This window comes from Tamandua tetradactyla, chromosome 4 (genome assembly GCF_023851605.1).
Source record: "Tamandua tetradactyla isolate mTamTet1 chromosome 4, mTamTet1.pri, whole genome shotgun sequence".
NCBI lineage: Eukaryota > Metazoa > Chordata > Mammalia > Pilosa > Myrmecophagidae > Tamandua > Tamandua tetradactyla.
Window position 1 is genome coordinate 182,753,925 of NC_135330.1, and position 13,674 is coordinate 182,767,598.

The 13,674-nt window shown below is 33.9% G+C and overlaps 1 protein-coding gene and 1 non-coding gene across 5 annotated transcripts in view; both read right to left on the bottom strand.

Moving 5' to 3' along the window:
* Positions 1-13,674, bottom strand: part of TUBGCP3 (tubulin gamma complex component 3) — a 149,411-nt gene that overhangs the window by 113,480 nt on the left and 22,257 nt on the right. For all 4 annotated transcript variants that reach the window (XM_077158703.1, XM_077158701.1, XM_077158700.1 and 1 more), the window contains exons 4-8: positions 8,540-8,617; positions 7,398-7,615; positions 4,865-5,037; positions 1,668-1,786; positions 774-899 (exon numbers count right to left, since the gene is read on the bottom strand). In XM_077158703.1, the coding sequence (XP_077014818.1) occupies positions 774-899; positions 1,668-1,786; positions 4,865-5,037; positions 7,398-7,615; positions 8,540-8,617 (714 nt within the window). The remainder of the gene's footprint in view (positions 1-773; positions 900-1,667; positions 1,787-4,864; positions 5,038-7,397; positions 7,616-8,539; positions 8,618-13,674) is intronic.
* LOC143681790 (U6 spliceosomal RNA) lies at positions 6,199-6,305 on the bottom strand. The gene has a single exon (XR_013174849.1). It is a non-coding gene; the product is annotated as a U6 spliceosomal RNA (small nuclear RNA).

Here is a 13,674-nt window from a genome sequence, read left to right on the forward strand (position 1 = left end):
ACAGTGTTATGGAGCAGATACTATTATCTCCAGTTTACATATGAAAACACTAACGGCAACTAAGTAACTATTAAAGAATGGAGTCAAAATTTGATCCATGGGCTAACTTCAAAGCCATCACTAGAGTGCAATACTTATGCTATGCTTGTCCTATAAAGTTTATTTGTAATTCACACTCAATTTTTTGGAGAGTTCACTGGAAATAATTACCACTCTAGGTCAAGCTGAAGGCAAAATCACGTGCTGCTTAACCACTGAAAAGGATTGGGACTCTGCAATTTTAATGTCTGCTTTGCCAGCTGCTTCTTGTTGGGTTATATAGCCAGGAGGAAGGGAAATGGGACTCCTTTCTGACACTGGCTGTTCTTAGAGGCATTGTCCCAGCAATGGTCATTTAAGCCAATCTCTATCTTCCTTGAGCATTCCAAATGCAGTCTCACTGTGCTATAAGAGGAACCAAGAGCAACTGGGAGTGTTTCCCCCTCACAAGTTTGGGTTCCAGCAGTGTCCCTCTTCCAACTCCCTGATGAACCAGTAGTAGTTGGGCAGGGTCACTTCCTCAGACATCTGTGCCGACTGGGAGCCTCCTCTACAAGTTTTTGGATTCTGAAAATCCCACCTTCTTTTTTTGTTCCCCAGTTGTCTAATATCAAAGTTTCTTTATTTGAAAAGAACCCTTTTAAGAACTATTTTCACAGTAAGATTTTAAATAGATTAAGCATTTCCCAAAGTTAATGACATCCCAAATGTTCTTCTAGTAATAACGGACATACCTGACCTACAAGTCCAAAAGAGCGGTCTAAACTCCTCTGGTCAGTGTATTTTCTGATTTTATTATGTAACCATCCCAACTCAGCAAGTCTGATTGTTGTATCTCTCAAAGATTTATTTACATTTGCCTAAAAAGTAAATATATTGAGTTAAAATTTTAAAAATCAAAGGTAATATTTTAATTATTTTCTGTTTGACCATTTGTGCTTTTGATATTATAACTTGTAGTCTTCAAAACATAAAAGTTAAAGTTAATTAGTATATCATCATTAAAGTGAAAACAATGAGAAGGGAAACAAGAAAACATCACGTGACAGGCAGGTATTTAAAACATCCCAGTGTAAATGTTTAACCTTCTGTAAAGTCACTCCCAGTACAGAGTGACTTACTCAGAATCTGTAATTTAACCTCAGTGGAGCAAAGACAGCCTGTAACCCTGATAAATTTGTGAAAGAGATACACAAGTTATTATGCAACACTATCAAGTAAATAAGGGGGTATAATAAACGGAGGTTCTTCATTTTTATTTCTGGAAGATGAAAACAAAAACAAAAAACCTTATCTGGAATTCTGTATCAAAGGCAAAGGTACCAAGCTCCAACATCATTCTAAAAGTATGCAGATATAAGCTAAAAAGAATAGCCTATCAGCCATGGAAGTAAAAAGGAGCAAGTATTGATTACAAAGAGGGCCCCTATAACAAAACTGCATAAGCCACAAGCTGTACAAAGAAATATAAACCAGAATTGAATAGCATAAGTTGATTGGAATCATCAATTTTGTAAACCAAAACCTCCTTACTCTAATAAATTGTACAAATTAAAAGTTCACTACCTGGTATTAGGGACATTTTTTCTCTATCAGAATATTTCAAACTATAATTTATGTTACTATACCTTTCCTTCCACTTTATAACAATTTTCAGTATTGCTCATTTTGATATTTTTGCCATCTATGCCCTGGAAGACGTATAAAATGTCTCTTACTAGAGTTGATTCATTAATGTCCACGTTACCTGTAAAATGATTTTAAAAAGAGAGTAACTTACTAAATAATACATTTTAAGGTGAAATATACTCTATAACACAATTAGCTTTAAATTATATATTGCCACCAGAGCAAAATTTCCAAACTGAATAATGAGCTTAAAATGAAAAAGAGAGTATTGAGAGAGAGAGAATAAGTTAGAAAGAAACAAAGATTTTCTGAAAAGGGAATGGAGATATTATAGGTAAGATAATGTCCTACCTAAACGTCTTAAAGCAATGGTGGGTAAAACATCTGGTGCTTTAGCACAAATCAAGGCAGTGACAACTAACTGTGTTAGTAGTTGTGTTCTTCACCACAATAAACTCACAATTTTAAATCAAACATAAAAAGTCAGTTTCACTGAAGAATATACTAAGGAAGCAGTAAAAATTACAAATGTTATAAATCTTGACTCCAGTTTATGTTTCTAACATTCTACATGATGAAATAAGGTCACACAAAGCATATCTTTTGTATACCAAAGTACAATAACTGTCTTCAAGAAAAGCACTTACACATCTGAATTACAATCTGAGCTAATCATTTTTTTTAAGAGAACACTATTTTTACTTGAATGACTGACAAACTATAGTTGTTCAGATTTAGGTATGTATCAGATATTTTGAGATAATTTCTCAAAAGTAAGCTTCTCACTTCAAGAAAAACAAATGACATTTGTTGCCAGAACTAAAATTCAAGCTTTCAAGCAAAAATTAGAATTTTGGGAGAATATGTATCTACCACCATGAACTTGACAGTATCCCAATACTTGAGACTTTTCTTAAGTGATTTTTAAATACTGTATAATAAAATGTGTCAATATGTGGAATATCTGGATAACTCAGTGGACCAATATTTTTCAAATGACCAAAAACAATCTTACAAAATTATGCACGGGTAAAAGATTTTTTCAAAGTGCTAAACAGAACAATTATTGTAATGTAACAGAGTTCAAAAACTTTGTCACAATGGGCCGGGCAACGGTAGCGCAGTGGGAGAGTTTTCGCCTGCCATGCCGGAGACCCAGGTTCGATTCTTGGTGCCTGCCCATGCGAAAAAAACAAAAAAGTTTGCTGTTATGATTTCTGATTCCACATTGCAGCAAACTTTTCAGAAACTACTGTTTGTTGAGTTTTTATGTAGTATCCAAAAGAACATCCACAATTATCTGAAAAAGGTATTAAAATACTCCTCCTTTTTCCAAAGGAGTTATGGTATAGACAATATATTTTTGGTTTCCATAATTCTTTTCATCAACAGCTAAGTCAAACCAAAATAAAGATGAGGAAGCAATGCCCAGAAACCAAGCACTGACAGAAGGAGAGAGAAACATGGTCAGAATGTATAGCCTCAAGATCAGCATTCATACAACCAAAGTCAAGCAAGCACAGTCAGAAGCAAAGTACAGGAGTGTATTTCAAAGATACTAGGTGTAATGTTCTATAAATATGAAATATACCAAGTTGCTTAACAGTATTGTTTGAATCTTATATATCATTACTGATTTTTTTTGCCTGCTTCTCCTGTCAATTACTAAACAGAAAAGCTGAGATATCCAACTGTAGTTAGAGATTTGTCTGTTTTTCCTTACAGTTCTGTCAGTTACACTTTGTATATTTTGAAGCTCTGTTAGTAGGCAAATATACTTTGAGGATTATTATGTCTTCCTAAGGAACTGACCCCTTCATGGTTATAAAAGGTTCCTTTATAGCCTTGGTAATACTCCTTTCCTTGAAGTCTACTTTGATATTCATACAACCACCCAGGGTACTTATGTTTAGTATTTGTGTGATTTATCTTTCTCCATCCATTTTCTTTCAACCTATCTGTGTCCTTATATTACAATATGGCTCTTATAAACAGCAGTTTTTTAATAGGATTTGTTTTTCTAAAACTGTTTTGAAATGAAATACTTAATCCATTTGTATTTGATGTAACTGTGGACACATTTAAGGTTAAATTTACCTTATTCAGTATGTTTTCTATTTATCCACTTGTTATTTCAACCTTTGTACTTCCTCCTTGCCTTCTTTTGGATTAATTCAAAAGTGGATTAAAAAAAAATCTCTTAGCTTTATATAGAATACATATTTGCATGCAGTGATTGGGTTAGGAATCACAACAATAAAAAAGAAATAAGCAGAGAAAAGCATTCTGACTCAGTCTAGAAACTAGCATTCTAAATCTAAAAACTCATAGTTATCATACATGATGCAATGATTTTGCTGTTATGAACAGATGAAGGCTAGCAAATTTCAGCTACACACAGGGAGAGCCTGAATTCTCTAGATACTGGTGAATGTGCCAAAAGGCTCAGGGTTCCAAGATATGCTCTAGTCCAAAAAGACATCCATTATCTTTGTATTCTGGACAAGGACAGATAAGATCTAGAGAAATTTATGAGATTATATACCAATAATTAAGTCTATTATTCTATTTTTAGGATACTCACATTTCAAACATTGCTATTCATAACATTCTCAAGGAAAAAAAAACACAACTTCCCTTTGGAATCAACAAGGTATTAAAACTTCTAACGAAGTATTCACTCATTGAGTTTCTTCAGTGTTCTAGATGCTATGATAGGTTCTGGCACAGCAATCAAGACAGAAATGTAGATTACCTTCATGGAACTTAGATTTTGGTAGAAGAAGGTATACTATTTAGCAGGGGGACTAACCTAGACTGTAGAGGTTTTCCCAGGAAGAAAGGCAGAATAAAAATTAGAAAAAGGGTATATGACAAGGTCAAGAAAATAAGTGACCCAGAGACAGTCAAGACAAACAATATGGACAATGACTCAAAAGATGGAAGGAGATGATGAATAAAAGGACAGTGCTTCTTGCTGGAGTTCAAAGAGCAAAGGGATGGTGACGTGAAGTGATAAAGCTGGACTCTTCAAGGTGTCATAGAACATGCTGAGCATTCTATACTTCATCATAAGAACAGTAAGAAACCACCAAAAGGTTTTAAGTGGGGATTCTCTGATTAGTATTTTAAAATTAAAGAAGCATTAGTGCTCAATGTTAAAAGAAAAGCTATTTGAAAATACATCTTTACTCACCACCTGTATCCCCTTCTCTCCTTGACCTTGTCATGTTGCGAGAAACAGTGTTTGGAATACCTTTTGAGGTAGTGGTTTGTAAAGAAGACTGGTTTGCAGTTAAAGTCCATGCAAGCCGTGACCCCAAATGCTGCCGAAGGCAATCTCCTACTCCTGCAGCTTGATGAGACTGTCTAAAAGAATGAAACAACATTTTATAACTTCAAATTATCATGCTATTCATTGGAAAGACAAAAAAAGTTTCTAGAAACTTATCTTTATATCATTATTTAAATTACATAAACTTAAAAATCGGAAATAAGTGATATAATGACTTCATACTAACTAAATATATCAAAAACAATCAGCTCTAAGGCTCTTGAAAACTTCCAGACCTCTCAGCCTATCATTTAAATTGAACATTTTAATTTTAGTCTCTTTTATTAAATGCCAAATTGGATTCATTCATCCAAGGCTCTGAACACAAGAGCGCTGCCAATGATCTTTTTACTACCTTCTAAACATATTTCTTAGCACAAAAAGTTAAATCTTAAATCTATTTGACTTTTCTTTACTATTACCAACCATACATTACTCACCCAGCTACCCACCTTTGAAATTGATTACTAATTTTAATTTTGAAATTAACACCTTTCATTTACTTTTATTGAGCAAACAAGTTAAAAAACATCTGTAAGATTATACCTCTTTCCTGCCCTCTAACTCCTTACCTTCAGCATACTCATTATGAAAAGAAACGGAAAAAAAAAAGAAACGAAGTAATTTTCAACTATTTAAAAAATATACAACCACATAAAATCTAAGTTATAAGTACATCCAAGATCAAGATAGTTTTGAAGTTGAGGCTACATTAAAGCTGCTTTTTCAAAATCTAAGAACCTAATAGTTGGCTTCTAATAACATATGCTTTGCTAACTGCAACAAACTACTACTTCCTTTGACTATGAAATAGAATAATAATCTCAATTGTACTTCTTGTTTCCAAGTGGCAGAGCCTCGATTTGTTACTAGTGTAATATTGGTGGGTCTATCTATAATCCACTAATGAAGTAAGAGAGAAAACAAAAAACTGAAGCAGTTCCTATTTTTTTTCTATTTTTTAGTGGGAAAAAAAGTTAACAACATTTACTGAAACTACGTCTTTGGGTATAGGTCTAAACTTAAGGAAATAATTCTAAAAGACTGCTTCAGTTCCAAGTTCCCTATACAGCCTTTCTATATTACAAAAATTAATTCTCCCAAACTGTAAGGTGTTACTGAGAATGTCTCTTTACTTTCAGCTAAAATGTGTTTTAGAATAAATTTATAGAGTATCATGTTTTCTGTTTGTTTTTTTAAATATGGAACACTTCACGAATTTGCGTGTCATCCTTGCACAGGGGCCATGCTAATCTTCTCTGTATCGTGCCAATTTTAGTATATATGCTACTGAAGTAAGCACTAGAGTATCATTTTTAAACACATTAGTTGTCTTTTATAGAACATTAGACCCCACCTTTTTTTTTTGGCGTGGGCAGGCACCAGGAATCAAACCCGGGTCTCCAACATGGCAGGCAAGAATTCTGCCACTGAGTCATTGTCATACTCCATTAGACCCCTTTTATAATCAATGTACATTGTGTACATGTTCTATATTCTAACATCTTGAACATAATTCTATTAAACACAAAATGATTTATATTATATTCATGTGTCAAGCATCATTTCTTTGATGTTGAATCCCTGGACACTGCTTTTCTAGAAAGCTATTTACTTTATGATAATCTGCTTTAATGTGATTTTCTGGAATGACCTATGACAAAAAAAAAAGCAGAGCCACCTGCTTTTATGCATCTGTGTGTGTATGGGTGTGTATGGGTATGTGTGTGGGTTTAGACATACATATGTTTACATGTGTGTGTTTAGATATATATGTATATCTATATTTAGAAATATGCATCTGTATTTCCCCCAAACATAATTAGATTTGACAGCATATCAATTTACAAAATATATACCAACTTGAGTGGTGCTTTCCTGCAATTCATTATCTTAATTCACATGCACTAGCATGCTATAATTTTTAGTTTAAAGCTCTCACTACTGCAGGATAAGGCAGCCTTATTTATTAATTTTACTTATTGTTTTTCTTAAAATAATTCAACAAGGAGAAAAACAAAAAAGGAAGACACTATCATTGATAGATAAATATGAGAATAAGAGAAATACAAATCAGTCACCTCAAAATAATAGACTCTGTTCAATTAGGTCCTTTACTAATACGCATTTTCATTAACAGGCTAGGAATTGGCCAAAAATCTTTACAATTAACCCAACAATAAAAAGTGGGGGAAAAAAACCTGTTTATAACATGGCTCTAAGTAAAGATTAAAACACTAAGATAAATCATATCAAACACAGTGGCTAGAATATTGCCTGATACTTGATTCACTAAAGATATTTTCAATGAACACAAACTGCCTGATGAAAAGCCTGAAGATTTTTCTGTTTCTACTACTTAAAGAATCTATGAGTTTAGGCTTCTTGAATTTACCCTGGAAGGAAAGATTGTGGTGTTGGTGTTGGGCCATTTAGGGCATACATGCTTATACTGCTGATTCCACTGCTTCCCATACTGCCAGAATTCTGTGTGGATTGAGTGTTCCGATCCTGGTAATTCAATGGGAGAGTCTGAGGTCTAGCATAGTAGTATGGAGTTGAATGAGCATCTCTTGGTAATGCTTGAGCAAATAATGTGGCATAGCTAGAAACCTTAACATACAATAAAAACACATTAGAAATATAGAGATATGAAATTACAGCACATTTTTTCTAAACCAACAAAGATAATTTATATTCAGATTTCCTTTCTGTTTCTGTAATTGGATTTCATACTTATTAAACAAATCAGTTCTTATATACTTTTGAAACATGTCAAAACTGATAAAGTTTTAGAAAGTTTTCTGAATTCTAACAACTCTCACATTGCCCAATAACTAAACACATTTATTCTGAATCCAAGCAAGCTAAAAATCAAATAATTTTTAAAAGTTTGGCATTATTATATAATGAAGGAATGCTCATTACTCAAACTAAGGCCTTAGAGATTAATGTGACTCTCTCATCTACATTCAACTTCCTAAGCATTCAAATTTCTCTAGTAGAATATCTTATTGTACTTGTTTCTATAGCAATAGAATAGCTCTTCCAAGCACCACACGTGACAAAAATTGAAGGTATATGGCATCATCAATAACAGTAACTGATGTTCATAGTAACTCGAAAGCAGAGGAAATCTTAAAGAGAATCCTAATTCATCAAGAATTATCCCACTTATGCTGGCACTGATAACTTCACAAAGTAAAAATCTGGAAAGCTGATAATTTATGCTCTCATTAATCATACATTAATATGGAGTAATAGCATAATTCTGAAAAGACATCTTAAGAAAACACTGTCCACTGATTTACAATGGCTTAAAAAAGAAAAAAAAAAAAAAACCAGAAATCTCTTGACCTTCAATGACTAATGACTGTGTAGAAAAAATAGGCAAGTGTCCTGTTTTCCTCATATTATTTTCTACTAGATTCTTTTTTCTTAACACAAAAACTAATTACAAAAGAAAAATTTGGTATAATTGCCCCAACCAAAGACATTAAGTGTTCTATTAAAAGACATTAAAATAGAATCATTTACCTTGTTAGGTTGCTTACGTGGATCTTCACTGAGGCTTAGCAGGAGGTAGAGTATTGACCATTTATTTTTCAAAACTCCCTGTTTAGAAAAAACTTAATATTAAAAGAAGAGCTTTGTATTACTCTCCAGTTTCATTTTACACTCTCCTAAATTATTTCCAAGATAGAAATGAGTTTTAAAATTCACAGAATATCAAATCTAAACTTCTTCATTTTTCAGGTATCACAAACAGCACCATCCATCAGACGACTAGAGATAATGTTCTAAAGAGATTAATACCCTTGGATCTTTTAACACCCTGTAAACTAACACCGAAGTCCTAAAATAAGCAACTTTTTAAAATTACAATATTTTGTGAATAATAGCATTCTGCCCCTGAAATAATGTTTATAATAACCATAAACATACTGATTATATGAAAAATGACATCGTAAAATGTGATTTTTTCTATTAATGTCCCATTACTAAAATATGCTATTATTAAAAAAAAAAAAAAGAGAACTCTACAAGTACAAGATACAAATCTCATCATAAATTCCTAAATTCAAGATTTGGTTTTGAAGCACTTAGTTGGCAGGATAACTATCCTCTAGGTTTCTATGTAAGCATTATCATATAGCATTCATTAATTTTAAATTGTGTATCACTCCTACTTGATTTCACAACTCTAACATCAGCCAACCCTCAAGAATTTTTCCCTCAAATTTACATAGCATATTACTCTATTCATACAATCTTACCTCTTAGGTACAAAAGCTAATATATATAAATACCTACATTTACAAAACAAATTATGGGATGTTTACTTACATTAAATAAAGTCTTCATTACATGAAACGTTCACTAAAAGTTTCTTTAACGAGTAAAGTTCATCCTAGGTATTACACTTACGGTCAGCCTTAAAAAACTGATTTACACAAACTTTTTTCTGAAATTCCATTCAACAAACTCCCCAGCTGAGGTGACAAAGATAAGAAAGAGGATCAGCCGAGGAGTCCTCAGCTTCATGGAAAATAGACAAAGGACAAACACAATGTAGTATAATAAATCATATGACAGGAAAAAACATATTTCTAGTTATAGGAGGGTCATCCAATCGAGGCTTAAGCAGTCATGAAAGGATGTCCAAAGAGACTTGTATTTCCTAGAAAGATGGGGTGATTAAAGAGGGAGAGATGGTGAACAACCACTTTCAGAGGACTGTACACAGATAAGTTTGGCTAAAACTAAGAGTGAAAATGGAATCTGAAAATGGAATGAAGGGTCAGATCAAAAAAGACCTTGCATGCTGTACTAAGAAATTTGAATTCTAAACGGAAGACGCCAACAGGAAGCGTGTAAAGAACTTTCTGCAGGCGGAGTGACATGATCAGCACACTCTTACAGAAAAATCACATTGACAGTCTAATGAAGGATGTACTGAAGGAAAAACAAGACTAGACAGGGGGATATTAGTTAAGAATACAGTAATAAATTTGAGGTGAAATGATATATGACTGTAATGATAAATATTACAGCTATAATATAGTGAGCCTAGTATATGCTAAGAATTTTATAGCCATTAGATCATGTAACCTTTACAACTCCCTGTAAGTATTACAAGTATTATTTATATTTAACAGAGCTCTAAAAGGTTAAAATGACTTATTCATGCACACAACTAAGGTGTCAAATTTTGGTCTATCTACCTCCAAAGAGCAAGCTCTTTTTACACAATCACATTTTTTCAAGCATTAGAGAACAATCAGTTAATAACAGTAGCTATCATTTAATGACACCTATATGGGCCAAGTTCTTTATAAATATATATTATCTCCTGTGGTGATTATATAATCACCACAACAATGCTGACACAGGATTTACTATCTTTATTCCATAAATGAAAGAAACAAAGTTGATAAAACCTAAATAAAACTTACCTAAATGACAAAGCTATGTGCTTAGGGTTCAAACCAAGGTCTATCTTACCCAAAAGGGACAAAAAAGGGACATATTTAAGAGGCACAAGCAATAAGACTTAAGGACAAACTGAATTTGGGTAAGGAAGTGAAAGGAAAGTCAAGATAACACAAAATTTCTATTTTGGGGAAATATAGGAATGGTGTTATCATTCATCAAGAGAGAATATAGAAGAAAAAGCAGGCTGTATGTGGGTGGATATGATGGATATCTGGTGATATACAATAAGAAATAATAGGCTCCTTTCAGTTCTGAGGATGCCAGGGTGCAAGTCCCTATGGGAGTTTCCTCAGGAATGTCTGACAAAAGGTGATCAATATGCATAAGGAAATATGGTAGAAAATATGGTAACCCTTGCAACAAGAGCCCTGGGTTAAAAATCACGTCTATTATTTTAGAAAAATAAAAATGTATATCTGGGTGAAGAATGGACAAAGTGAAAAAAATTGAGCAAATATTTTAATATGATATATTTCAAGAAGGAGGCAACTGTTTTTCTTTTTTTTTTTTTACGGGTAAGTTTTTTTAACTTTTTTATTTTATTTTTTTAAATACCAAAAAAACACCAAACAAACACAAACATTCCTATTTTGATCATTCCATCCTACATATATAATCAGTAATTCACAATATCATCACAGAGTTGCATATACATCATCATGATCATTTCTTGGAACATTTGCATCTATTCAGAAAAAGAAATAAACCGAAAACAGATACAGAATTTATACATACCATACCCCTTACCCTCCCTTTCATTGATTACTAGCATTTCAAACTAAATTTATTTTAACATTTGTTTTCCCTATTATTTATTTTATTCCATATGTACTACTCGTCTGTTGACAAGGTAGATAAAAGGAGCATCAGACACAAGGTTTTCACAATCACACAGTCACGTTGTGAAAGCTATATCATTATTCAATCAACTTCAAGAAACATGGCTACTGGAACACAGCTCTACATATTCAGGCAGTTTCCTCCAACCTCTCCATTACATCTACTTAATGCGTAAGAATAACCTCCAGGATAATCTCTCCACTCTGAAATCTCCCAGTCATTGATATGTTGTCTCATTTCACTCTTCCCCTTTTTGGTCGAGAAGGTTTTCTCAATCTCTTGATGCTGAGTCTCAGCTCATTCCAGGATTTCTGTCCCACGTTGCCAGGAAGGTCCACACCCCTGGGAGTCATGTCCCACATAGACAGGGGGAAGGTGGTGGGTTTGCCTGTTGTGTTGGCTGGAGAGAGAGGCCACATCTGAGCAATAAAAGAGGTTCTCTTGGGGGTGACTCTTAGGCCTAATTTTAAGTAGGCCTGACCTTTGTGGGGTTAAGTTTCATATGAACAAACCCCAACTGGGAGCTCAGCCTATAGCTTTGGTTGTCCACACTGCTTGTGAGAATATCAAGAATTCAATTTGAGGAAGTCGAATTTTCCCGTTCTCACCATTCCCCAAAGGGGACTTAAGGCAACTGTTTTTAACATAAATAGAATAAATATCAGCCCAAAGAGAGTTCACTGATGGGACTATTGACATAAGTGTACAGAGGATTAAGGAAAAGAATAAGAGATGGTGAAGCATCCAGAGAAAAACAACAGCAAGAATCCATTACTATTCCGAGGCCTGAAAGAACAAGGGGAGCAAATTGTATTAGTAGAAATTAGTGAAAGCATACAGACATAAGAGAGACTGCCAAGCAGGATCTGTGGACATAGTAAAGCTACTGTGAAAATTGTTGCCTGGCACATGGGGAATAAATACCTTCACCTCATTCTTCTCCCACCCTGCAATCACATGCTGGTGCTTCTGCCAGTTGCAGCTGAAGGCACCCAGAAGCCAGAGAGCAAGACAGTGCAGGGGATGTAGTCCTGCAGAGCACAAAGCAAAGCAGAAAAGGGTACAGGATAGATTCGGTAGAGTAAACAAAGAAAAACTGGAACAACTCTAGCATCACAAATGTTTTTAACAATTCTAAACTACTCCAGACCCTGTTACCTTAGATTTTGAGAAATAAAGGACCTCAATTCAAACATAAAACTTTTAAAAACATGTCAATGTCATTTGAAATATAAAAACACCATAAGATCTAATTAGTGCCCAATACAAACAGCTTTTTCCAGCATTCACAGCCCTATATAACCTGAACTCAACTCATCTACAGACACAGTTACCACTCTTCATCATCACAAACCCTTCCAGGCACTTAACTGGTCACCTTACTAACCTTGATCACTTTCTGATCATTCCTTGTTTTAACAAAGACCCACTGTTACCACTATTATTCAACATTCTGCTAGAAGGTCTAGCTAGAGCAATCAGGCAGGACAAAGAAGTAAAAGGCATCCAAATTAGAAAGGAAGAAGTAAAACTCTCATTATTTGCAGATGACATGAAACTATACTTGGAAGATTCTGAGAAATCCACAGCAAAGTTGCTTGAACTAATAAATTCAGCAAGGTGCTGGGATATAAAATTAATGTGCAGAAATCAGTAATATTCCTATACACAAGCAATAAGCTAGTTGAGGAGTCAGTTAAGGAAAAAATTCCATTCAAAATAGCAACTAAAATAATCAAATATGTAGGAATGAACTTAACGAGGGACATAAAGAACTTGTACACAAAAAACTACATAACATTTCTAAAAGAAATCAAAGGAGATCTAAATAGCTGGAAAAACATTCCCTGCTCATGGACAGGAAGGCTAAATATAGTTAAAATGCCAATTCTCCCCAAATTGATCTACAGATTCAACACAGTGCCAATCAAAATTCCAAAACCTACTTTGAAGATTTGAAAAAGCTAACTACCAAATTCATCTGAAAGCGAAAGAGATGGATGAGCCTTGAGGACATAACGTTGAGTGAAGTTAGCCAGATGCAAAAGGATACTATATATGAGTCCACTTTTATGACCAGCATAAAGGTATAATCAGAGGCTTGTATTACAAAATATAGGGGACTCAGAGATACACAGAAGCTAGAGATGGGTGAACAGTTAGTTAATGTGGTTGAACTCCTAACAGACAGGAGCAAAGGTGATTCTCTAGTGAGTCTAGAAGTAATATTACCATATTGACAATGAACAATATTGAAAGGGGTTGTATACACCTACATGTCCCACTGATTCACAATAGAAATATGAAAGAGTTCTTGTAAGAATTACTTCAAAGAT